This window comes from Phalacrocorax aristotelis, chromosome 25 (assembly GCF_949628215.1).
Source record: "Phalacrocorax aristotelis chromosome 25, bGulAri2.1, whole genome shotgun sequence".
Classification (NCBI taxonomy): domain Eukaryota; kingdom Metazoa; phylum Chordata; class Aves; order Suliformes; family Phalacrocoracidae; genus Phalacrocorax; species Phalacrocorax aristotelis.
In genome coordinates, this window is record NC_134300.1 from 3,691,186 (window position 1) to 3,714,990 (window position 23,805).

A 23,805-nucleotide genomic window follows, 5' to 3' on the forward strand; every position below is an offset into this window, starting at 1 on the left:
GGCCTCTCCATTTTTCCCACCCCACCACAGCCCTGTCCCCCTCCCCATCTGGTCCTGTCACACCACACGCCACGTACAGTGGACCTGCAGCTTCTGAGTGGTCGACCTCTCGGAGTTCTGCAGGGACTCATGGTCCACGGTGCAGGTCACCTCAGCTTCATTGTCCTCCTTGGTAACGCGGAACTCCACCCGACTGCTCACGGTGAAGGTCTTCCCGTTGGGGTCCTCTGCCACCTCGGTACCCTCATCTGTGGGGACAGAGGACCATTGGAGCCGAGGGACAGTACCCCAGCAGAGGCATGAGGCTGACATGCATGTTGAGCAGGGGACCCTGACCCCATCCCTTTGCTGGCAGCAGCATAGGGTGCTGGACTGGTGTGGTCCAGCACCGGGCACATCTGCCACCCCTGGTGCCCCACCCGCCTCCATGGTGTTCCCCAGCCACCTCACTCCCTCGAGGCAGAGCCCCACTGCTTGGGCACCCACCCTTCAGCTCCTTGTTGCCCTTCTTCCACCGGAGCTGGGCTGCGGGCTTGCTGCCAGAGGACCGGCAGGTCAGCCGGGCTATCTTCTCCTCATCAATGGGCTGCTCATGGCCAAAGATTTGGGGTTTCTGGGGGATCCCTGGTAGAGGAGGAGGAGACAAGAAATAAAACGGCCTATTAGCTGTGTGTGTGCTGCCACCCAGAGACGGATGTGCATGCAGAGGCACGTCAATAAATACAGCAAGGACGAGTTAATGGGTACAGATATGGGAGTAGCAGAGATGAAGGGCTGTAAGGACAGCATCTTGCAGGCAGAAGACTGGGAGCAGGTGGGGGGCCTGGCACTGGTAGCTTACCCAGCACAGTGACCAGGGCCTTCGCAGTCCGCACCGGCATGGTGAAGATGGAGCAGGTGTATTCCCCCTCGTCTGACAGCACCACATCACTGATGCTGATGGTCAGCTCGTTGGGTGTGGACCTCTCTAGCTGGATCCTGTTATCTCGCAGGGCTGGGGGAAAAGGGACGACAGGGTGAGTGACAGGCTGAGTACCACTCCTTCACTAACTCATATTTTGCCTGGTGGCATCACTGTAGGTGGGGAGCAGGAGGGGACATCACCCTCTGGGGCACCGCCGGCCCTGGTCCCCTTTCCCTCTGCCCCACCATCACTCTGGTCTTGGAGCTAGCTCTTCTCCCCAAGGCAGCCCTCTCCCATCCCCAGCTCCTGCACATGTACCTCGTTTCTCCCCAAAGTAGAGAGTCTGCTGGGCAGGGTTGGACCACTGCAGCGAGGAGTCATCAGGATCCTCCACCTGGCACTTGAGCACCACTGTACCACCGGCCACCACAGTCTCGTCTGACGTCGTGGGCTGGCTCTCTGGACACAGACAGAGGTTAGCGGGGGCCCTAAACATCGCCTCTCCCTGGGTGTGCACAAGCATCACTGAGCAACCAAGGGAAGGGAGGGAGGAACTCAGCAATGCCCCCAAAACCCCTGGAACAAGTAGGGCTCCGGTGCTGGGCTGAATACCGCTTGCTTGGGACACTTTTTCTAGCTGACCGCAGGCCCTGGATGGCTGGGCTACACAGGCTGGGGTAACAGGGGTGGGTGACACTGGCTCAGCTGCTCTGGGTGGCAGCGTGAAGGGGCATGGGGAGGAAGAACAGGTGTTGCCAGAAGTCTGGCTGGATGCAGGGAGACACTCCGTGTGAGTGCATGCCGGTGTGTGTATCTGTACAGCCCCTTGAGCACAGACATGTGTGCACGCACAGGTGCTTGTAGGTGAACGTCCCTCTCCAGGGACAAGGGGTTTCTACCACACAGGCAGCATGCTTGGAGCAGAGCCACCCTGCACACCCTGGGGACAAGAGGAACCTGCTCACAGGCACATGTCAGCCCAAGTCTCCCACTGTGATCCATTCCCCAGCAGGGAACGGCCTCACTACAGCTGCAGAAGTGAGGACCAGCAGGCAGGGTCCGGCAGCACCCACTGGGGTGGCAGCTCTAGGGATGCTGCTGTCCCTAGGGAGTAGCTCCATGCCAACCTGTACAGGGGCATCAGGTTGGGCCTGGCTCCGAGCACAGCCCCTGGGGCTGCTGGAAGAAACAGGCAGCTGGTGCCCACCAGGCATGAGCAGACCCAGGTGGAAGCAGGGGTATGCCAGGAGGGGGCAGGAGAGCCTGGCACAGGCTGAAGGCACCTGGGGAGCCAGTAAGCTGGGTCTCACGTCAATGGTGCCTCTGTGCCAAGCACCCCGTGCAATGGGATTCTCAGAGGACCATCTCCACCCCTGCCTCCAGCAAAAGCATCCGTGGTCCACCGAGCACGGCCTGCGGGGTGCAGTCACTGGCCTGCTCTCCACCTCATTCCTTAAGGGGATTGTATCTTGCTCACGCTGCTCCCGGGCTGTGCGTGCCCCTTCCCAGACTACACTTCCTCAGCTAAGACATCTTCCTTCACGCTCTTCAGAGGGCTCCGTGCTGCCAAGCAGCCCAAGGGCAGAGAAGAGCAGCAACAGGATCAGACACCGCCCCACCTGCCCGAAGGACAGCTATTTTTGGAAAGCTGATGCGCCAGTGAGCTGAGCTGCACAGGGAAAAGGGGGATGTTGGCTCTCCTGGCCTGGGGGCTGCACACCCTCCTCACCCAAGTGGGTCCAAGGCAGCCACATGGACAAGAGGGAGGAACATGGATGCTGCTGCTATTTGCACTTCACTCGTGCTGGACACGGGGCTTTACAAAGTGTCATCCTCTGTCTCAGTCCAAGTTACTCATGTTTAGGCAGGGACTTGGCCTCAGGACCTCTGAGCCTTGGGTGATCCCGCCTGCGTGCCTACACAGCCTGCAGCGCAGTCCTGATTTCAGTCTTGTTTTCCTGTGTGATATTCGCTGTCTGGGAGAAGCACACAGTTATTGGAAGGAGAGGGTGGAAGCAGCTTTGGCTGAATTTGCCTATTTTCTACTCAGAACGGTGAAGGGAAACGTTTTCTTTTGCTCCCATTGCAAATTCCCCAAAGTTATCACAGGGAGTAGGAAGAACTGAAGAGGTTTTGGAGGAGGGCAGGAGGACGAGACTGCTATTGAAGCTTTGCTCCTCTCCACCTGCCTGGGTTTGATGGTCAGCCCTCGGCCATCGCTACACTCCCGCCAGGTCAGCTGAAAAGCCCCTGGTTCTCATCTCTTTCCCTGCAGACATTTACAGATAGTAATCAAGCCTTCCCCACAACCAGCTGGCCGGAGTGCCCAAGCCTCACGCCACAGCCTGTTCCCAGCTGTTGAGCACAACCCCAGCTCATCCCCCCATGCATCTCCAGCTCACTCAAGGCCCGGGCACAGTGGGAGCTCCAGTGAGGACCACTGGGACCCCCAGTGCTGGGGACAGCACCAGGCAAGTGGGACCTCCCTCCACCACGGGGGGGGCATGTCTCCACTGTGTCCCATGCTGGGGACTGCAGCTCAGCCCAAGGGTTACGGCCCCAGCTCTCTGTCCACTCCTCCCAGCTGGGAAGATCTGTCAGCTTGTTTTAATTTGGTTAACAATGCCTTCGTGCTGCTACTGCCACAATCAGGGGATTAGGCTGTTGCGAGCCACTGTTGTCCAAACTCAAAACACTCCAACTCAGATGTAATTGAGGACAGGGTCTAAAACCCACACAGAACAGACCCAATCTCTTAATCAACACAATCACCATCACCTGCCACAGCACGGCCTCATTAAGGTATTAGTATGGGGAGACATTAAACAGAACAAGGTGTGTTTTCCCCTCCTCCCCAGGCAGGGGCCAGGAAATGCCGCCTACACCCCCATGCTGGGTGACACACAGGGCACTGCAGAGAGCCGTCGAAGCTCTGGCTTGGCCTTGCTGACAGCCTCCCCTCTCCCGCCCTGGCTCACAGCTGTACAGCCGCGACTACCAGGATGGGTGTGCAGCCCCCTAGGGACCACGCTTCTGCAGGAGCTGCAGAGCCGCATCCCGCTCGCGCAGGATGGGGGACGCAGCCCCACGCCGGCCCCTGCAGCAGAGCCTCTCCGGCCGCCACACTGCGCCCTCCGGCACGACCTAGATACGCGGCTCGCCTCCGCGCCGTGTGCCCGACAGCTTGGAGGAACAGATGGGCACGGCTGGGCCAGGGCGGCTTGATTTAATTAAAAACTGCCATGGCTGTAACCTGCTGGCCCTTGACAGAGCAGGGTAGAGCCACTGCGGGAGCTGCTGTGGGGCCAGGAGAGGAAGGGGCAGCAGGACCCCAGAAGCAACACGTCCCACCATGGGGAGCATCACCCCATCACAGCCAGCGAGGAACAGGGCACAGCCCGTGGGGTCCCCATCCCTCCACAGCCTCACCACCGCCCTCGCAGGCAAGAGCCCCTCTGGCAGGGGGGCACAAGGGGCAAAGCTGCCATCCCACAGCTGGGGACAGCAGCACACTGAGAAGGAAGATGCCTCACACACTGACTGCTCCCAAATCCAGCAGCTCCAGCCCTGGCAGGGCCTAGTGCATCCTCCTGGTCAGATCCTGGGGGTTCCCAAGGAAGATGAGGGGCGGCTGAGGCCACCCTGCTCACACTGCAACAAGCCGTCAGGAGCATCACGAGGGGCTCTCCTATGAGAAAGCAGGCACCTGTCACACAGGGGTCGCAGACCCCCGGGGAGCCCCGGGCAGCATCCCAGGGGCTTGGAGGCATGAAGGGGAGCAGGGCGAGGGTGCTCTGGAGAGATGGCTGCAGCAAAAGCTATCAGGTCTTCCTGGCAGGCTGGTTACAACAGCCCCCACGAGCCCAGGGACAGGTGCCGGACACTCAGGGAAGCATCCGCCCTCACCATGCCAGCAACTGCTGCCAGCACAGAGCCACTGCCACCTGCCAGCCTAGGCTGGCACAGTCCCCTCGCCCTCCCTCTGCAACATCGCACCATGGCCAAAGCAGCCCCCAGGGCCGCCCTGCTGCCCCGGCGCAAGGGCTGCACAGCCCGAGCTGCAGCGCGCTGGCAGGGCTCGGCACCAGGCTGCGCGGGGGGACAGCCGCTGCTCTCACGCTGGGGCAAAGGAGGTGAGCGCACGGCCCCAGGGACGCCACGGTCACTCTGCAAGGATGAGGCGAGGCAGAAGCATGCGGTGTTTGAATCCAGCCTTCCCCACACCGAGCTGGGCTCTGGCAGGTGCAGCCAGCCCAGAACCCCACTGCTGCGTGGCCAACAGCCCTCCCGTGCTCGTGCCTCTCCAGGAGGGGGAAAGCAGGTCTCCGAGATCTACACCTCCCAGGGGCCACCCAAGCCTCCGCCATCATCCTGCAATAGTGGGAAAAGTTATTTTGCAGGCAGCAATCCAGCAGCAAGGTCTCCTGGCAGGCAGAGGATGAAGCTCTCCCTCCACAGGTCCCTCCTGGAGGAGGCCAGCCCCACCGCAGGCAGGGACACTGAAGGCTCAGTTACTGCCTCAGACCCAAGGACAGGCAGAGCAACCTCAGGCACTCAACGAAACACCACAGCAAAGGCTTCACCAGGCCCCCTGTTTTTGGCCAAGAGCTGCTGCCCGTGTTTGTTTCAGATCCCAGTCAGTGCAGTGAAATTAGAGAAGCACCACACTCTAGAAAAATCAATATTTCATTAATTAAGCCTGTGTACTTTTACAGGGTGGGGGGGTGGGGGGGAGGCTGCATTCATATTTATGAGGGGAAAAACCATGTACACATCTCTCCCAGCTCCCTGAGCCCAGCAGCAGGACCTGCTGGCACACAGGTACCCTTCCAGCACAGACCCTTCTCAAAGGTCCCCAGGACACTCCTGTGCACAGAGATACGAATCCTCTGCAGCACCACATCTCTGGGGGCTTTTGCAAAAAAAGGCCGTGGTGTGCCTTCTGCCTTCCAGGAGCTGTTTCACCCGCAGCACCCTCAGGGAAGCAGGGAGCAATGCCTGGGAAGAGCACTGCAGCCCAGCAGCCTTCACAGGGCACCTGGAGGATGCCCTGCTGCCCACACCAACCTCGGCAGGGCATTTGCCAAGGCCTGCCAAAAGCTGGAGGCACTTCCAGTGGCAACCGTGGTCGAGGCAGGCAGGAGCCAAAGCTGCCAGAACCCTCTTCTCCCTGGCACACTGGCCCCACACCTGTCAGCTGCCTCCAGGCTGCAAAAGCATTTCTGTTGGGGCAGAAGCAGCCCCAGGGGAAAACACTCACTGCTCAAATCCCTCAAATGCCTCCAGTCCACAGCCATGGCCCAAAACCCAGCACTTGTCACCTTCCTCACTCTTTTCTATTTAGTCTAGTTTTGTCATCATAAAGATCCAATTTATCTCTGTAGACGCAGACGTTTTCTACGGCAAGCTATCCTCTCTCTGAGGACTGTGACGTTAATAATTCACTCAGCAGCATGAACTGCAAAACTCCACTTCTAGCTGCAGGCATCAAGCACCCTTCCTGTGTGGTGACACCGGAACAGCCAGGCCAAGGTGGAAGTTTTGAACTTGGTGGATTGCGAACCTGGCCAAGTGGGCTCACACATCTGCCCTGCAAGCTTGCTTGCAAGCTGATCTGAGCAGTGTGTGAATCCACAGTCTGGGATACTTGGAGCCCAACTTCCAGGCTCCTCTCACCAGCAGCTGACTTGCTCCAGATTTTTTTAAGGGGGGGAAACCTGCTCTCATTTTGGTGCATCTGCTCAATGCCACCCTGTACTCCTTTTCCCTGTATGCCTGCTTGCAGAAGCCAGCCTTGCCAGCATGCTCCAGCCCTCAGACAGAGGATGCATCCCTCCCAGGGCCGCAGGGCAAGGGATCCTCCTGCAACACCTCCAGGGCCAGCTCCTTTTCCAGTCTCATGGCATTTAGACATCTCTCATGGCTGCAAGGCTTTACCAAGTGCTGTCACGAAGGGACTGCTAGCAAGATGGGATGGCTCCGTGCCAGACCAGCAAGAGCAAGGCAGAGGAGGATACAGGCAACAGGAGGTGAAGGCAGCAGATGGAGGGCCAGGCTGCAGGCTGAAGCAATCTCCGATCAAAAGGTGATCGTGGGAGGGATGCAAGAAGCCAGGCTGATCTAGGCTAGGACTAGAAGCGGGGACATCCCTGTGTGCCATCACCCAGCTGCTCTCCGGCTGAGCAGGAGTATCCCACGCTCAGGCTGGGCAGGCAATTCTCCCTGGCACAGCAAGGCTACAGGGGCTGTGGTATCCAGGTGCTTCAGGAAGGTTCCCAGGTTCTCCTCACCCTCATAGGGACAAATCCATCCAGGACCCCCATTTGCGCTCTCTGGTGCCAAAACCTCCCTCTGACCCCTCTGCCAGCTCTCACCCTTGTACCTCCAGCCCACAACAGCCAGCCTGTCTCACCCATCCTTCCCACAAAGCAAGGGATTTGATCTCAGGGTGACAAAGGACTGTCACATTAACACAAATGCTCACTAGAAGTAGAAAACACACAACCCCTAAGAGTCTGCTCCAAACTCCAGATCTCTTATAGACAGGGATGCTGTGACATGCCACTCTTTAACAGCCAAGCCCTCTGCTTCAGGGGCTTGTGATGTGGGGTGTGAGATCCAGAGGTTAACGGGGAGAGTGACAAGATGACCTACTGTCCAAGCTCCCAACGTGACAGGAGCTCGCTCCTTGCCAGTGAAACAGTCAGCTGAGCACAGGGGCTTCATGCCTTCCAGTGAGGTCCACATGAAAAACCCCAACTCCCCACCCTAAATACCAAGTTCTGTATTATTTCTCTAAACGCAGACATGTACATGAGTGTTCTCTGGGAAGGGGCAAAGCAAGAGGACCCAGCTGCTCATCACAGCCTGCTCTGAACCCTGGGCCTTTGCTGAGGTTCTCCCAAGATCATGCCAGAGACTTTGGTCACAGCCTCCAAGACCGCATCGATGCTTTCCAGCAGCCCTGAGACCTCTGCAGGCAAGAACAGCAGGGTCCTGCTCCAAGGGGCAATGACACTCAGCCCGAGCACTGCTGGCAAATTGCAGAGCTGCATCCTTCTCCCAGGGCAGGGGGACGCAGTCACCTCCCCGACAGCCCTGCCCAGAGGTACGGTGAAAGCCGACAGCTGCCTGCAACACCAGACCAGGGTTAAGCAACTGAAACATGGCCAGCAATTAGCCATCAAGCAGCAGCCAACATCAGCCAAGAAGCTGAAGAGAGAGGCTGGTTGCAAGCACCGCTGAAGCTCTCAGATTGCAGGATGCCCACCTCCTCCAGGCCTGGCTGGCTGCTTTTAGAGCAAGCTGACAGGGCCCCTCCTGCGTGCCTTTGGGTACAGCCTCACCGCACACCTTCCTCTGCCGCCACGCATCAGAACGGAGCTGGGAAGCAGCCTCTCCTCCAGGACCAGCAGGACTCTTTGCCCTATCGATGCACACAGCCCGGTCTCCCCCCAGACATTGGCTGCTCTTGCAGTTGCCCCAGGGCCAGAGGAGCCCCTGCAGAGAGCTGGGATAGGAGCAGGCTGGTCAGGGGACAAGGGAGTGGGGGAACCCCTCCGATGGCAGCAGCAGCTCCTGCCTGCAGCTTTGGCAGCTGCACAAACGCAGGCCGCCGCTGGCGGCTCTCCTCCGTCATGTTTGCACATTCACACCAGTCTGGTGGCCAATTAGCTCAGCAAAAGGCAGCGGCATCGTCAGGGAATCCTGGCGCCAGGCACAGCAATTGCCTCCTTCCAAGGCCACCGGCAATCCCATGCCGAGAGGATCCGTTACCGCCCTGACCCACAAGTCACCAGCCAAAGCCCGAAGCTGCGGCCTGCCCGGGGAGAGCAGAGACCCCAGCTCAGGCACACACTGCACACAAGCCTGCCGAGCACAGGCACATCCTTGGAGGAGGCAGGAGAGAGAGGAGGGGGGAAAAAAGCCTCATCCTAGGCCACCACAAATCATTCAAGGACCATGACAGCCATCCCCAGTGTCAGAGCTCTCCTGGGACCCTTCAAAAGGGGACGAATTCCCTTGCGAACACGCAGCAAGCTCACCGGGACCCTCCCATCTCAGGCCTCCCTCCAGCCCAGGGCAGCAGCGAGCAGAGCTGGGCAGGGTCACCCCCTCCCCTCCCAGGGCCCTCCTCCAGTTTGACAGCAAACAGCTGATAACTACTTTTTTGAGCATGTTTTTTAGCTCCTACCCTAAGGCCAATCTCCAACATGACTGTTGCCAAGGGAACGAGCTCTTTGCTTTGACAGTTCTGTTTTAAGGATCTCTTGCCTGCCCAGCGAGGTGTCTCAGAAATGGTTGCTTCAGATGCCCTCGTACATTGCTGTTGCTTTGTGGGCATTTAAACACTTGCAGCACAGCTCTGCCTAAGCTAGCATAAGAAATTGTCACTCCCAACTGTCCAAGGATTAAACACACAAGGTTTTTTTATAATAGAAATAAGAAATGGGGAAACTCTGGCAGCTCTGCTACCCTCGTAGGGTCCAGCATGCCTGCCGATGAGCACCACACACTAACACCTCCTCCTGACTTCCCAGAGAGACAGGAGGGAAGAGTAATTTCGAAAGATTAAAATAGAGGTTCAATCCTGCTGGTCTTTCAGGTGACTACATTGGATGCTCTCTTGCATCCAGCTGTAGCATGGAGTCCCCATATCCCACTGGATGCCCAGGGAGAACGGAGCGCTCTCAGCTTTGGCTGTGGCCCACCAAGGTCATCTCTGTTGTAGCATAGTCTGCCCCTTTTGGAGATGAAGTCTGCAGCATCACAGGGAGACCAAAAAACAGCCAGAAACCAAAGCTGGTGAGTTGTGGAGAGGCAAAACAGAGCCCCCAGGGCAACGCCACAACGCTGACCTGTTACTGTGTTCATCTGCTCGGGGGGGAAGGTGTTTAAGGACAAGCGAAGAGCAGAGCACTGCAGCACGCAGCCGAGGCCGGAGTGCCATCAGCAGCACGCTGAGCCACGGGGCCCGTGTCCCCACGGCTTCCACCGCACGTCAGACCGGGAGGAGAGCAGAGTACAAGCCTGACAGCAGCAGAAAGGAGCACAAGAAGTCGCTACCCTAGGCACAGCACCAGCGCAGACACCCCCGAACACACCCCACCTCTGGAACGCAGGTCCCCAGGGTGCAAGCCCCGTCTGCTGGCACAGTCAGCCCTGCGCACGTCTCCAGGCTGAGAAAGCGAAGCCCACGCCTTTGCGGTGTCTGTGTGGTGGGTGGCCCAGGAAGCCTGCTGCTCGGTGCCGCTGGCCGCTCGGTGCCGCTGGCCGCTTGGATCAGAAGTGTCAGAACTCACTTTCCTTAGAAATGATAGCCTGAAAGCAGCAGCAAAATCAGGGGTCTGGAAAAGCTAATGCTCCACATTGGGTTTGCCAGTAAATATGCTGTCTGAAGCATAGTAGGGTGAGGAAGAGCATCTGTAGATGGAGCGCTGCCTGGAGCATCACCTGAGGAAGGGTGGGTCCCCTTAAGCTGGGCCCTGCAGCAACAAGGGGAAGCTTGCAGCTCTGCTGCTTCACAGCCACAGTCAAACTCCAGGGTCACCTGGAAAGATGCTGCTGTCTGGCTCCATGGCAAGCGTCACTGCCCTCCAGCATGTCCCTGTGACACCAGGGAGCCTCCACAATCTCTGAGTGGTGGGAGCTGCAGCGTCCAGCGCCTGCCTGTGTGCACACCAGTCCCCGTGCCCTCAGCTGGCACTACAGGGAAGGCAGAGCACGATGCCAGGCAGGTGACTGGAATGGTTAAGCACATTCCTGCCCAGCCCTCATCGTGCATCTCTGCTTCTCCGCCTCCCTGTGCTGTTATTGACTGCTCGTTTTAGGTAGCCTCATCTGGGTTAGTGCTTCTGGCATCAGGGCTGCCCAAACACAACATGGCATTACTGCGTCCGACTCCTGCCTGGCTCCTCTCCTTCACCCCGCAGCCAGCGCGGCCCTCCTGCTGCCACAGCGACCACACAGCCCAGCCCAGAGCTGGCTGCGACAGCTGCAGAGGGACTGAGACAGCCCTGGGTGAAAGCAGGAGCTCTTTCAGAGCAGGATGGAGAGCCTCGTCCCACACCTGCCCTTGCAGGCGAACTGAGGAGCCGGGGCGCCAGGGAGATTGCTTACAACCTCACCATCACTGCATGATGAAGGCTCTGCTGCTGCGTTGCTTCATGGTTGCAGGTGCCTGGCCAAGAGCAGAGGGGAGAGAACTGGACCAGATGGTTCAAGCTGAGCAGAGGATCAGGTACCTCTGACTACGTGGGTGTTACAGCACTGGCATTACCTTCAAGGTCCCATGGAGTCACTGAAAAGCCAAGCAATGAGGAAGCAATTCAATCTGTGCAGACACGGCATCAGATGACCTGCATGGTTAAGCCATTGCCTGGGCTGTAAAAGGAGCCTGGAGAGCAGTTCAGATGAAGACAAGGCTGGGCACTGGGGGTACCACATCAAACGGCAGCACAGGGAGTAGAGCACTTCCCAGAAGGCATCTGCACAAGGAGACCGTACTCTGCAGTGGCTCTAATGCAGCAGCAAACATGTGGGGCCCAGGAGAATAAGCCCAGCAGCATGCAGAGTCCAAGCTCCAAGATGACCACACTGGCACAGCCACCAGCAAAGTCACTTCAGACACGCGTTCACACCTGGCACCACCTCCTCCCTCACACTGCTCCTCTCCTGCAAGGACCTGAATGGTCACATGACACCCTGGATTGGGGTAAAACTAGGTTAAAACCAACCTAGTGAAAACCAAACAAGAATGTTAGCTTTAATGCAGATTCTTCCATCTGGCTAAGTGCCTGGCTGTGCCAGCACCAGGGTGACTACCCAGATGTAGACGCCTCCAGTTTTTACTCCAGCAATTCCAACAACCCTGGTGAGGTAAGAACATCAGGCAGAGGGAGAAGAGGCAGCGTCTAGCGTGCAGGAGACCTCACAAGCAGGGAATCCTGGGCAAGTAGGGTGCTTCCCTCCATTTCCTTCCAGAGAAGGAAAGGTACCCACAGGCTGGGAGGTGCTCAACTCATCCTTCAGCAGCAACACCCCAGTCTGTTGGGGGTTTCTCCTCTGGCTAGTAGACCAAGCTGCCACGCTCACAGCAAATGCCCTGGCCTCAGCATCGCAGGCCATGCCAAAACCTGAGGCATTACTGGGACAGCGGCAAAATTCCTGTCCCACAGCAGCAGTGCCAGCACATCCCCTCACTGTCTGGGTATGCGGCAGGGCAGCTCTGCAGCACTTGATCCCATGTATTGTCTTAAATCCAGCATTGCCTGTTGAGCCTAACACATTGTGCCAGACAGCTGAGCAGTGGCTTTCGTGCTCCCCATCCAGCTCCCTCCACCCGGCTGCTTGCAGGGGGACGCTCCTCCGGCTGACATGCTGATCCCAGCTGCATCGCCGCTGCAAAAACAGCTCACTTCCCCCAGGCAGCTGATCAGAGTCATCCAAAATCAGGCCATCCAGGTATCAAGCGATGCAGATAGGTCACACTTCCTCTTCTCATTCCTGCACGCCACTGCCTCATCAGGGATGTCACCGCTTCCTCCACTCTAATGTCAAGGGCTTGCGCTGGCAGAGAAAGAGACTTGTAGCATATGGCGAACACTAATGACATGTAAGAACAGGGCATTTGCACACGTTAGTTGGGTAAAAGCCCTGCCGCAAGCAGCATCGGATTACATTAGCTTCAAAGAACTACTGGGCTTCCGCCATCCCACTTCTGCACACCAGGGCTCTCTCCCCAGGGCCTCCCTGCTGCGGGCCGGGGCCGATGCTACAGGCTGGAAGTCGCACAAGCCTCCTGCAGTCTGGCTCGGGACCAGTGCTGACGTCTCCCCAGAGCTTCTCCTGAGGGAGCAGGACTACAGGACCCGCAGCCATCATCTGCTCCAGGGCTAGAGTTGGTAAGAGCCCTGTGGGAGTCCAAACTTCTCTCTCAGTGCTAATCAGTTACCACTATACACCACTCCCACACGGGCAGGGAAAGGTAGATGGCTTCTTACAGAAAGAATACTAGCTGGAACTACAGGGCACTTCCAAGATGGAGAAAGCTCCTCCTGTGGGGTCTGGCCAAGCAGACACCTCCACCTGCTTCAGAAAGATGAAGCCACACTCCAGGAAGGGGATGGTCTCCTGAACCTGCCTCTCCGCAAACACCAGGCAGGGAGCTCATCTCACCTGGCTTCAGACATCTCGAGATGGCTGAGGAGTGCCTAAGGGCCGACAGGGAGGTGTGGGCACAGGCCACCTAACCAGCCTCAGCATCTACACGAGGAGACAGAGCAGCCCCGGCTCCCCTGCTGTGGCATCTATATCTGGTCAAGCAGGGCCAGCTCTAAGACCCTCAACGTTGAGGCTTCTCCCAGCAAGAAAAACACACAATGAGCGGAGCAGCTCCAGTACAGTGAAAGGTAACTGGATACAAGACCTGAGCTCAGCTCCCTGCTGGGCCACTGAAGCTGCCCGGCCTCCCCTCTCACTGCCACAGGATGGTGGTGCTCCTTGTGCTGCCCATCAAGGGTTGCTCAGAGCCCACAATGCTGGTGCCACAGCAGGTTGAAGTTGCTACCGAGCACAGGGAAAAACAGCCCCAAGAAGTCTGTTTCTGGCATGCTGTGGCTTCCCATGGGACAACAGTAGAGCACTGTTCAAACAAAAGGGTTACACAACTCTAGAGTGGAATAACTCCACAGGGGGAATAATCCTCGCAGCAAGGACAACCACGCATCCAGCCCAAACACTCAGAAATCTGCCGACAGCAGCACAACACCAGCCAAGTGCACAAACACAGCCCTAGTGTGAAGCACCAGTGCTTCCAGCGCACAGGTGGCTTCAGGGGGCTCTGCTGGGCCCCACTATGGTTGTAGCTGTGAAATCCAGAGCACCGGAGGAGTGTTTCTTCAAGGAGAGGAGACAGCTGCTCCATCCCTGCCCCGGGAAGGTGCTATGGAGGGGCTTTCCTAGCCAGAAAGCCACGCTGGGGGCTGATGGTTGAGGGGCACAAGGGTAAGGCACTGACTGCGAAGACATGCCAGCAGCTTCTTTTCAAGCATCTTCCAGCCATCCCTCTCCTCTGCTCTCAAAGGCTTTTTGGAGATCCATTTGTCTTGCTGCATTGGACAACTGAGAGCCTGGCAGCTCATGGCCAGGGCTTGGCCACAGCAGCAGGCCAACCCTGGAAGAAATCTTGCAGTGTCATCATCCAGGCTGCGTCCTGCCTTAGGACTACACACAACTTCAGGTTACGGTCACCCCTCCTCACGTGAGCACTCGCCAGGCTGCTCAGCTCCCCCCCCCACCCGGTTCCGACCCACGCGCTGAGCCAGGACATCCCCATGCCGTGGGACTGAGCATCACCCACACCCAAGTGACTCTTTCAGGCTCCTGTGGGAGGACTGTAGCCATAACCAGAATAAATCCCAGGATTCATGGATGGGAATGCAGCCACCAACCCACACCAGCCCCCAGAGCAGCTCTGCCCATGTCAGCGTCCTCCTTCAGCAAAGGGACAGGCCACAGGGAGGCACCTGCTGGGGAAGACAGGTGGGAGGCTTGCTCTTCTCTGCAGCACAGGCAGCCCAGGCCACAGGCAGCGGGCTGCTGGGTTCAGACCTGTTACCCTCTGTACCACATTCCCTCCGTCACAACAGCCCGTGGGACCCTTGATCCCAGAGCCACATACTCATGCCAGAACTACCTCCCAGCTTCCGATGAGCCATGGGCAGGGACTTGGGTGGCGACTGGATCCTCTCCTGCTGCCAGCCTCTGCAACACCCCCAAAATGCAACGTGCAGACCCGAGGGTAGAGGCCGGGCCCCAGACGGCTGCTGTGTCTCCCCATGACCCGCTCCCCATCCAAACACACAGAGCAGCAATTTTATCACAACCAGTGACTCCCAACACCGCAAAGACAGCTGCCAGCAGCCCGACAGAAATCGCAGGCCCTAAGTGACAAGTGCTGGCAATCCAGTGAGGACTCTGCAGTTGAATGGTTACGGAAAACAAGGCACTACTATTGCTAAGCCCGTACCAAAATGACATTTGCTTGGTGGCACTTCCTCACCGGCTGCCTCGCCCCGCAACGCGCTGCCCGCCGCTGTGGCTGGCGTGTAGTGGGTAAACACCCTTTGTCTCCACGGCTGATGCTCCAGCCGAGCCCGGCGCTTCCCACACGCGGCCACCGAGGTCCAGGCAGGCACTAGGAAGGCACCGGACATCCAGGCACCGGCAGGACCCCGGCAGGTTGGGCGGCAGCTCCCCTTCCCCAAGACCACCGCCCCAGGGAGGGGGGATCACACCAGGCAGCTCCCACCGAGGGCTCCCATTCTGCCGGGGCAGGAACCGCGGACCCAGCCCATCCCTGGGAAGGGTCTCCCCACTCTGGGAGGTCACCGCCATCCCCCCGGTGGGCTCCATCCCCCGTGAACGGGGGTGTCTGCTTTCCCCCCGGGGGGCACCACCGACCCCGCCATCCTCCCGGGGGGGTGGGCGGGGGGCGCTACCCCACCGGGGAGCCTCCATCCACCACCCCCCCGCCTCCCCCCCCTCCCGGGCAGCGCCGGGAGGGGCCGGGCTCCGCCGCCGCCGCCGCCCGCCGGGGCCTGTCTGGAACCTTCCGCCGCCCCGGCCCCGCCCCGGGCGGTACGCGGCGACGGGGAGGGGGGAACGGGACACACACGGCGGGCAGCACCGGCGCCGCCGTGACCTTGAGCCCCGCCGGCCGCCCGGGGCCGCAGCAGCCGCAGCCGCCCGGGGCCAGCGGCGGGCGGACCCCGCGGGCAGGGCCGGGCCGGGGCGGGGCCGGGGCGGGCCGGGCGGCACCTGTCGGGCCCCGCCGCGCCTGACCCACATAACGGCGCGGGCCGGCCGCGCGCGCCGCCGCCCCCTCCCCCGGCCGCAGGAGGGAAGGTCGCGCCCCGACGCGGGGGGCTGAGCGATGGCCAGGGGGGTGGGGGGAAGCTATCCCGGTCCTGCCACTCACCGTCGCGGGAGAGGTTTCCCCGTGCGGCGCCGAAGCAGGCGAGGAGCAGCAGGAGGGCGGGGGGCAGCATGGTGGCGGCGGATGCCCGCGGGGCCGGGGCGAGCCGAGCCGCAGCGCGGAGGCAGCGGCACCGGGCGCGGCGCTGCTCTCCGGTCTGGAGCCGGCGGTGCGGCAGCGGCGGGGATTAAATAGAGCGCGAGGAAGAGACCATTCGTGACGCGGCGGTGGGGGGGTGACGGGGGGGCCGAGCCGATGCCGCCCCCCTCGGCCCCCGTGTAAACATGCCCGCTCCGGCCGCCGGCCCCCCCTGCACCCCGAGACGCGGTGGTGCGCTCCACATGCGCGGCTCCCCGCGGGAGGCAGGTGGGCGCGGGGCGGCGGCGGCGGCGGCGGCGGCGGCGGCGGGGCGAGGGTCCCGGCTGCCCACGTCCCGCCCCCGGCGCCGAGCGGGCACGGTCCGAGCGCAGTCGCGATTTGTCACGGTGCCGTCCCCGGTTCCGATCCCGGGCGGAGGGGGGTCCCGCCCTGAGCGGCTCTCGGTCTGGGGGAGATCCCGCTCCCGTTCCCGCTCCCGTTCCCGCTCCCGGCCCCGCCGCGGAGCGCCTCGGAGCCTTGCCCGGTCTCGAGAGGGCTCCTCCCAGAGCCTCGGCCGCGGGGCTGGGGACAAGGGCCCGGCCCGGTCCCCGTGGGAGCCCACCGCGTCCCGCCTGCCCCCAGCGGGGCGGCCCGGGGCAGGCCGCGGGCAGCTGCTGTGTCGCCGTGGCTCTGCCCCACCCGCGGGGAGCACAGCCCCTCCGGGGGTGTCCCCGGGGCTGCCGTGTCCGCAGGGCACCTGCCAGGCCGGGACCCTCACCTCTCTGGGTGGGTCTGGGATGTGTGCCCTGGGAAGCGCGCGGCAGAGCCCTGGGGTCTGCGGTGGGCGGCCGGCGTGGGCCGTGGGCTGGAGGAAGCGTCTGGCGTGGGCCGTGGGCTGGAGGAAGCGGCCGGCAGGGCCGCCATGTGCTTGGCCTGTGGCTCTTGCGTCCGAAGGCCTGGCTTTGGCTTTCCTCTCACCCCGGCGGCCGGCCTGTTGAGCAGGGATGAGGCGACAGTGTGCAGCTTGACCGATGCGGGCTGGTCTGCTCAGTGTTTCGTGGGGTCAGAAGGGCTACGGCTCAAATGCCAGTGTGTGACCCATGCTCATCAGGGTGGCTCAGCCTGTCTGTGGTCCTCAGAATTGAAGACTTCTTCTCTCTCTGTGTGGCAGCCCACTTAACGCCCGGTCTCACAACCGGTCCTCGCTCAGACTTGCAGGTGAATCACATTTGGGGTGAAATCTGCATTTGTTCCAGTCCTTGACTGCTAGTCCTATGGCATCTCCCAGGCAACTCCTTTATCCACTGTTATCCATCCATGTTATCATCCATTAGATTATAACATCTGACTGCTCGCTCATGCCAGCCCAAACATTTCTAGCTCGGACTCCCTCCTGCAGCCAGAGGAGGAGAAATGAGCCCCTTTTGCTTTAGTAGGTCTGAAACAGACGTGTACATTCATTTCACACATTGGCATAAACTCCTCGTTGAGTGCTTTTATGCTGAGCTTCTCCACACCCTGATGCTCTCCTGCACAAATGCTGTGCAAGAGGGATGTCTGTTAGTCATAATTTCTGTGGGAAGGGGCTGTGGGAGGAACAGCTTTCTGGTGGTCAGATCAGATCGCTGCTCTGCCTATTTTCATCCTGTGTTTGGACGTGGCCCTAAAGGTGGCGATGCTTGTGTTACTGCCCTCGGCTAGCCGACCTTAGAGAAGCTGCAGCTGGCCCCAGCCATGACGTCAGTGGTCAGGGTGCGGAGCCACAGCCAGTGGGGCAGATCTGGGGACAGTGTGGGCCAAGCGAGGCCACGGGAGGCTCTCCCCAGGTCGTTAGCTGGAGAAGGGAGTGCCTTTGGAAATGGCTCTGGCAAGCCGGGGGATGCAAGAGCAGCTCGCATGAGGTCTTCCCCTAGGAGCAGACTGAATACAAGCACGGCTCCTCTCCGAGGCGTGAGCGTGGCCTCGTGTGTGAGGGAGGCTCCGGTGGGAGGGTGAGATGGGGGGGGCAGGGAAGCTGGAGAGGGTCTCGTGGGATGGCTCATAGAAGGGGACCGTGCTGGGTCGGGCCCTGGGAGGGTGTGGGTGGCTCCTGGCACTGCACGTGGCAGTCGGGGTGGGCAGTTTCCTCTGGAGAGGAGGGTCTCGGGTGACACTAGGTCTCTTAGGGCCTTTCTTGATCACCCAGCCTCTCCTCAGATGCCTTTGCTGGAGGAGGACGTGCGGGAGTGTCGTGTCCCTCGGGGCTGTGCCACAGTTCCCTCAATGGAGGAGGGAGGCTGGGAGGGCACGCTGCCTGCCTGTTGCAGCACTGGCTACAGTGTGCCAGGGCTTTGTCCCAGGAGACAGCAGTCCTTCGTCCCCTCCCTGAGCCCCCAGCCTCCCCAGCCTGCTCCCCCCAGCCTGTCTCCTCTCCCTGTTGAAGCCTGGAGGCTTCATAGCTCCAGGCAGTGCTTTTAACCCTTTCTCTGTCTCCTGCAAGGCAGGTGTGTTGCAGAGAGCCTGGCTGCCAGCCAACGTCTGTCCCCTGCCTCTGTGGGTGCAGCACCCACATTCTCTGTCACGCGGACAGCTTCTGAGGGGTAATGGCCAGTGAACGGCAGGGCAGCTGGAGGCAGAGGAAGAGGAGGTATTCCGTGTGCAGCAGGTGCCGAGGCAACGCTCGCCACAGCAAATCCCTGTGATTCAGCCCCAGATCATCTGCCGCTGCCGGGGACCGAACGTTAACAAATGGCAACGAATGGCCAAGAGGGCTGATGCCACGCAGCTGCCTCTGTCAAGGCATCCCAGAACCCCCAGGAACTGGAGCTCCCCTGCACAGATTCACTCTGCCATGCCTGGGAAGCATGGTGCTCCTCAGCTCCGCTTTGCCTGAGACACCCCCAGAAGTCCCTGCCAGCCGAAAACCTTCTGGTTCCCTGTTGCTGATGACAACGCAGGGCTGCGAAGGTGGGTGTTACATTCAAAGCAGTGTTGGCCTCTCGGTCTCCTTGCTCTCTGGGAGCATGTGCCTCTCCTGAACTGGGCCACTGGAGTCCTCCAGAGCCTCCCACATGTGGCAGCAGTGGTCTGGCAGCATCCTTCAGCCGAGTGTAAAGGACTGTGCAAGGTACAGGCGTACAGGCTGCGGGAGCAGGGCCATTTTTTTCAGCTGCGCCACTTAGGTATAGCACCCTTAGGCAGAAGCAACCCGATCTCATTCACCTCCCACTGACATCATTTTAAGAGCTGCCAGCCCTGATCATCTGTGAAAACCTTCCAGCCCCATGTCCTGTCCGCAGCTAATATTAATGCTACAGAGGAAGAATAAACCACCCCAGTGTTAACTTTCCACCTGGCACCAGCTGGAATGTAGAGCTAGAACACTTTCCAAAATACCTTAGCAAAGCCAGTTATAATTCTGCGCCCCACCCACCCCCCAATCTAAAAATCCCAGTCTGTTTGACCACTCTCTTATCACAGCTCTGGAGAAGATTTTCCTCTCCCATTACCTGAATTTGCCCTTTTCTGGTGTTTTGTCGCTTGTCTCCTGACTTTTAGGATCAGACCAGAAGCTCCTGCCTTTCCTTTGTAGTCCCTCCAATGGGTACTCTCTGGACGTGGGGTTGGAGGGTGGAGTGAGAATGAAGTCTTCTAAATAATCAAACAGGCTGGATAACGTATTTCCCTTTAAATAATCATGCTTCCTAGCCTGTTTGCCGTTGCCCCAGCCATGGATAGTATCTCCCTGGAGGCTCTGCAAAGGCATAGAAATCTCCAGGGAAGGCATGGAAGATGGAAGAAGAAGGGTCGTTTAGCATCTCTGCAATGTCCTCATCTACCATAATTGCTTCCTTTAACCTCTGGCAGTCTAACAGCCCCGTGTTTTCCTGATGGCTTTTTGACATGCTCAGCCCTGTTGTTGGTTTTTACACCTTTACTGATTTGCTTTTCAAAACCCCTTCAGGCTTTGCTTAATTAGCCTCACCTGATTTTTAGCATTTGCTTCTGTTTAGTGTCACTCACTGCTGTTTGGTCCTGGCTCCCCTGTGCAATGCTGAATTGAACAGCACTGGGGCTGGTATTGTGCACTATCTCAGCTGCTATTATTGCTTTATGAATTCCCTCCTGTGTGCCACTTAAAACTAAGTCAAGGGTGGCCTCCCTACTTCCTCCTGCTCCTCTCCTTGCTCCGAGTGAGCGATTGCACAGAGCAGTGTGTCGAACGTGGAGATACTCTGCCTCTGAACTGTGTCCCACTGTGCTGCGTGCTTGTACGTGGGTGGTTTGAGTCCCTCGCTATCATCCGCTGTTATCACACCTTTGCTGGAGTCTCATGCCATTTTGATCTCTCTCATCAAAGAAGTGAGCCTGCCACTTCTCTGCAGCTGTCTGGGTGGGGAGATAGTCTTGCGGGGATGTGATTGCATCTGGGCATTTGACTGCTTTACTTAGCAGCTTGCTCGAGCTGTCCAGCAGAGCTTGCGGCCAGATGTTTTGCTATTTCTTTGGCTTCTGTGACTGCTTTTATATCAAGATCAAGATCCAGACAATCCACCTACATTTGCATGCTGCCCAGAGATTTGTAATGCTTGTTCCAGGCCAGAGCAGGGTTTCATTGGACTCGTTAACCTGCAACCAAGCTGACTTTACAGAAGCATTCTGTACAGAAATATCTTGTCCTTGATTTGCTTCTGTTAAGGCTTTGCTCGTTACTCCTGAGTCACGTTGCTGTGAGTCAGATCACAACTCTGCTGTGTGTCAGGAACCAGGACCCCATGGTTGTGCTTGGGGATTCCTCGCAGCGCTTGGGTTTTGTACATTTAGGGGCTATCTCATTTGAACCAATTTTCATCAAGGCAGGATTTATTAATGGCTGACTGCAGCGAGCCTGGAGCAGCGGAGGAGACAGGAGTGGGGAGCGAATACAAAACCCCAGATGTGGCAGGGTTGTTCGGTGGGTTCAGCCTGACCTCTGTGAGCTGCACGGTCTGTTGTGCTACAGCAAGCCCTCAACACCTCCTTTATTCAACTAATTCTCAGATTTTCCAGCACTGTCCTTTGTTTCTGTAACTTCTAGACCTCACACTTTATTCAAAGTGCAAAGTCTTGGAATGACCTGTATTGTGGTCAGGCTACATTCAACAGTTCTACAAAAAGCCAAACAGAAAGAAGCAGAAATGTCTCCGATGCGCCGTGCAGCTGACAAAACGGTCGGAGGGTAGGGATGGTGATTTGCTAAGCTGGAACTAAATAGGTGCTTTAATAAGGCTGAATGTAGCATTAGCTGCTGAGGAACGAATGATGGATGGTGCTGTTCTGAAATGCAGTGACCAGAGAGGACCTGGAGGTCACTGGAGTATCAGATAACCTTTATCTACTTTAACCATTGAATTCCTAAGAGCACTAAGGCCTTACTTAGCCATGGTTCCTAAGTGTCTCAGTGAAAAATCCTGCTCTGTTAACAGGTCTTCCAGTCTGGAGGACAGCAGTAACTGGAGCAGGATCCAGTGGCTGGAAGAGGAACAGCTGGGGTTTGGAATAAGGTCCTGGCCATTGGAGTGACTTCCCGAGGCAGATTAACCCACTCAGGTGATTTTAAAACTACAAATGAACTTTTCCCACAGTCCATTCACGTTCAACAGGAATTTAGAGAGGTGGTGTGGCTGCACTGCACAGGCTGATGGCCAAAATCCAAATGGCCATTTCTAATCTACTCTGTGCGGGCTTGGTGACATTTATTGGCTCCTGGCTGGCAGCACAGCTCTGAGCCGACTCCAACTCCTGGCTGGCGATTTGCTCTTTGTGTGCTGTGCAGGCTGCTTTTCCGAGCAGTGGTAGGACAGCTACAGCAGAGCTTTGAGTCCTCTCTGAGATCCCCCTATAGTTTGAACGGCGGATTTGTGTAGCTTTGGTGTAGAAAATGTTGCAAATAGTGTAGGAATTTATTCTGGGTGATTTTGTTTTTGCAAAGGAATGAAATTTGCCCCAATTAATGGTGTATTGAGTATAAATGCACATGATGTCAAAACAATGCATTTAAATAGCTGCAAACAAAACAATGCAAAATGCCAGTCAAAAAGAAAATGTTCTTTGAAAAGCTGGCATAAAAATTAATAGAAAAAGACAAATGCAACAGAAATTTCTCCTTGGTAACTCTCAAAATGCAGAGCAGAATTCAAAAACTTGGTTATAGAAAGGTAACACCAGCTCCAGAAACTCCTCTGTTACTGGGAACTAGTTAGTCACGTGAGCATGTAATAAGTGAAATAAATTGTTAGTTAAAATGGTTTAATCCATGAAACACTGACATTTTATAGATCCAGCTCTGCAATCAGCTACTGAAAATGAGATTTTAGTTATTACGGGGAAATGCCTTGAACAACTGGGCAAAAACCTGAGGCTGGAGAAGCTGCTTCTGTTTGGGGGAGAAAATGAGTTTTAGACACCATAAATGACAATCCACGAAGCAACCGGTGAAAGACCTCACAAGGGGAGAAGTAACTTCTGATTTATTCCAGAGTAATACACAGAACCTGGATCAATATATCGCTATAGAAGATACGCTTTTTTTTTTTTATACTGACTGTAATGTACTCAAATTCAACATCCTTGTGAGGGGCAAGAGCCAAAAAAGTGTACTGCGGCAGCAGGAATATGAAAATATCTTTAAATGACATAAAAAGAGGAAGCAAGTTAAAAGGCAATTAAAGGGAACAGCTAAATGAGTAAAATCCTTGGCTCTGCCATGGAGAATATTTAGAGCTGCCCCGTGAAAGTCTTGAGCCAAAAGTCTCGGCTCTCGGCTGCCCCAGACGTACTGCGTGGGCTTGGGGGGTGAGTGGCAGGTTGTGGGGACATCTGGAGCAGCTGGTGGGGCTGGGGGAGCGAAGGGACAAGCGGCATGGGCAGAGTGTGCTCCGTGGTGAGGGACCCGGAGGTACTGAGGGGGCCGGGGACCCACCACGCAGCCACGGGTCAACAGCAAAGAGCGAGCCTTTGCAGAGCTGCAGCAGGGACTCAAGTGTCACAGGAGCCAGGAAACCACCCAAAGTTGCTGAACTGAGGTTGAAGGACAAACTCACTCTGCAGGGACACCAGTCTGATTTTACCATTTGAAGAGAAATTTTGTTCTCATTTGTATCCCGACACTATGCACGTTTAGAGGTTAAAAGTCCTTTTGTGAGGCCAGTTTTCAGGAGGACATCCAGGCAGCTCTGTCCTGAAGTAAAAGGAGTCCTGGACTGATTTAGGAGCCAGAGTTAGTGTTCGAACAGCCTCAAATTGTTAGGAACAACAACGTAGAATAATTTTATTAGATGCTTGAGTGAATACAGTATATTGGGGAAGAGTTTTGTTTGGCTCTTAAAGAAGGAAGTCAAAGCTCAGAAGTGTGTCCAAGCTCTCCAGAGGTGTTAGCGAGCTGGCGGGCCGGGGCGATGCACGCTTAGTACACTTGTACATGGGGTTTCGCCTGATTTGAGCCAATTCCTGCATCAGTGACCTTCAAGAAAACTAACTTTTCACACGGTGAAGAGGCAGGCCCGTGGATTAACATCTGTTTAGAGGAGCACAGAGCCCATTTTCACAGTGATGGTGGGTGCCAGTGGCAGCACACAGAGGCCCGTGCTGGTGTTCATGCTGTTCAGTGCATTCATAGAGGATGCAGAGAAGACTGGGAAGAGTGAGCTGGCAAATTCACAGGGAAAAAAATTATTCAGGAGAGCCAAATCTAGGGCTGAAAGCAAGAAGCTGAAGAGGGTCCCATGATGCTCATGCATAAAATGGCAGATTATATTCAATTCGGATACATGCAAAGCTGAATTCAGAAGAGGGTGTCTGTACATGGTGCTGACAGTATCTGTTGGAG

The 23,805-nt window shown here is 57.4% G+C and overlaps 1 protein-coding gene across 6 annotated transcripts in view; it reads right to left on the bottom strand.

Annotated features, from left to right (window-relative positions):
* The window catches only part of LOC142048265 (cell adhesion molecule 3-like), a 34,727-nt gene extending 18,543 nt beyond the window's left edge, over positions 1 to 16,184 (bottom strand). Inside the window, exons 1-5 of one of the 6 annotated variants that reach the window (XM_075074982.1) lie at positions 15,885 to 16,184; positions 1,223 to 1,363; positions 842 to 994; positions 487 to 624; positions 78 to 248 (exon numbers count right to left, since the gene is read on the bottom strand). In XM_075074982.1, coding sequence (XP_074931083.1) covers positions 78 to 248; positions 487 to 624; positions 842 to 994; positions 1,223 to 1,363; positions 15,885 to 15,954 — 673 coding nt within the window. In that variant the 5' untranslated portion in view covers positions 15,955 to 16,184. The remainder of the gene's footprint in view (positions 1 to 77; positions 249 to 486; positions 625 to 841; positions 995 to 1,222; positions 1,364 to 15,884) is intronic. The other 5 variants (XM_075074976.1, XM_075074977.1, XM_075074979.1 and 2 more) reach the window with 5 other exon arrangements.
* Positions 16,185 to 23,805: the final 7,621 nt, after the last annotated feature.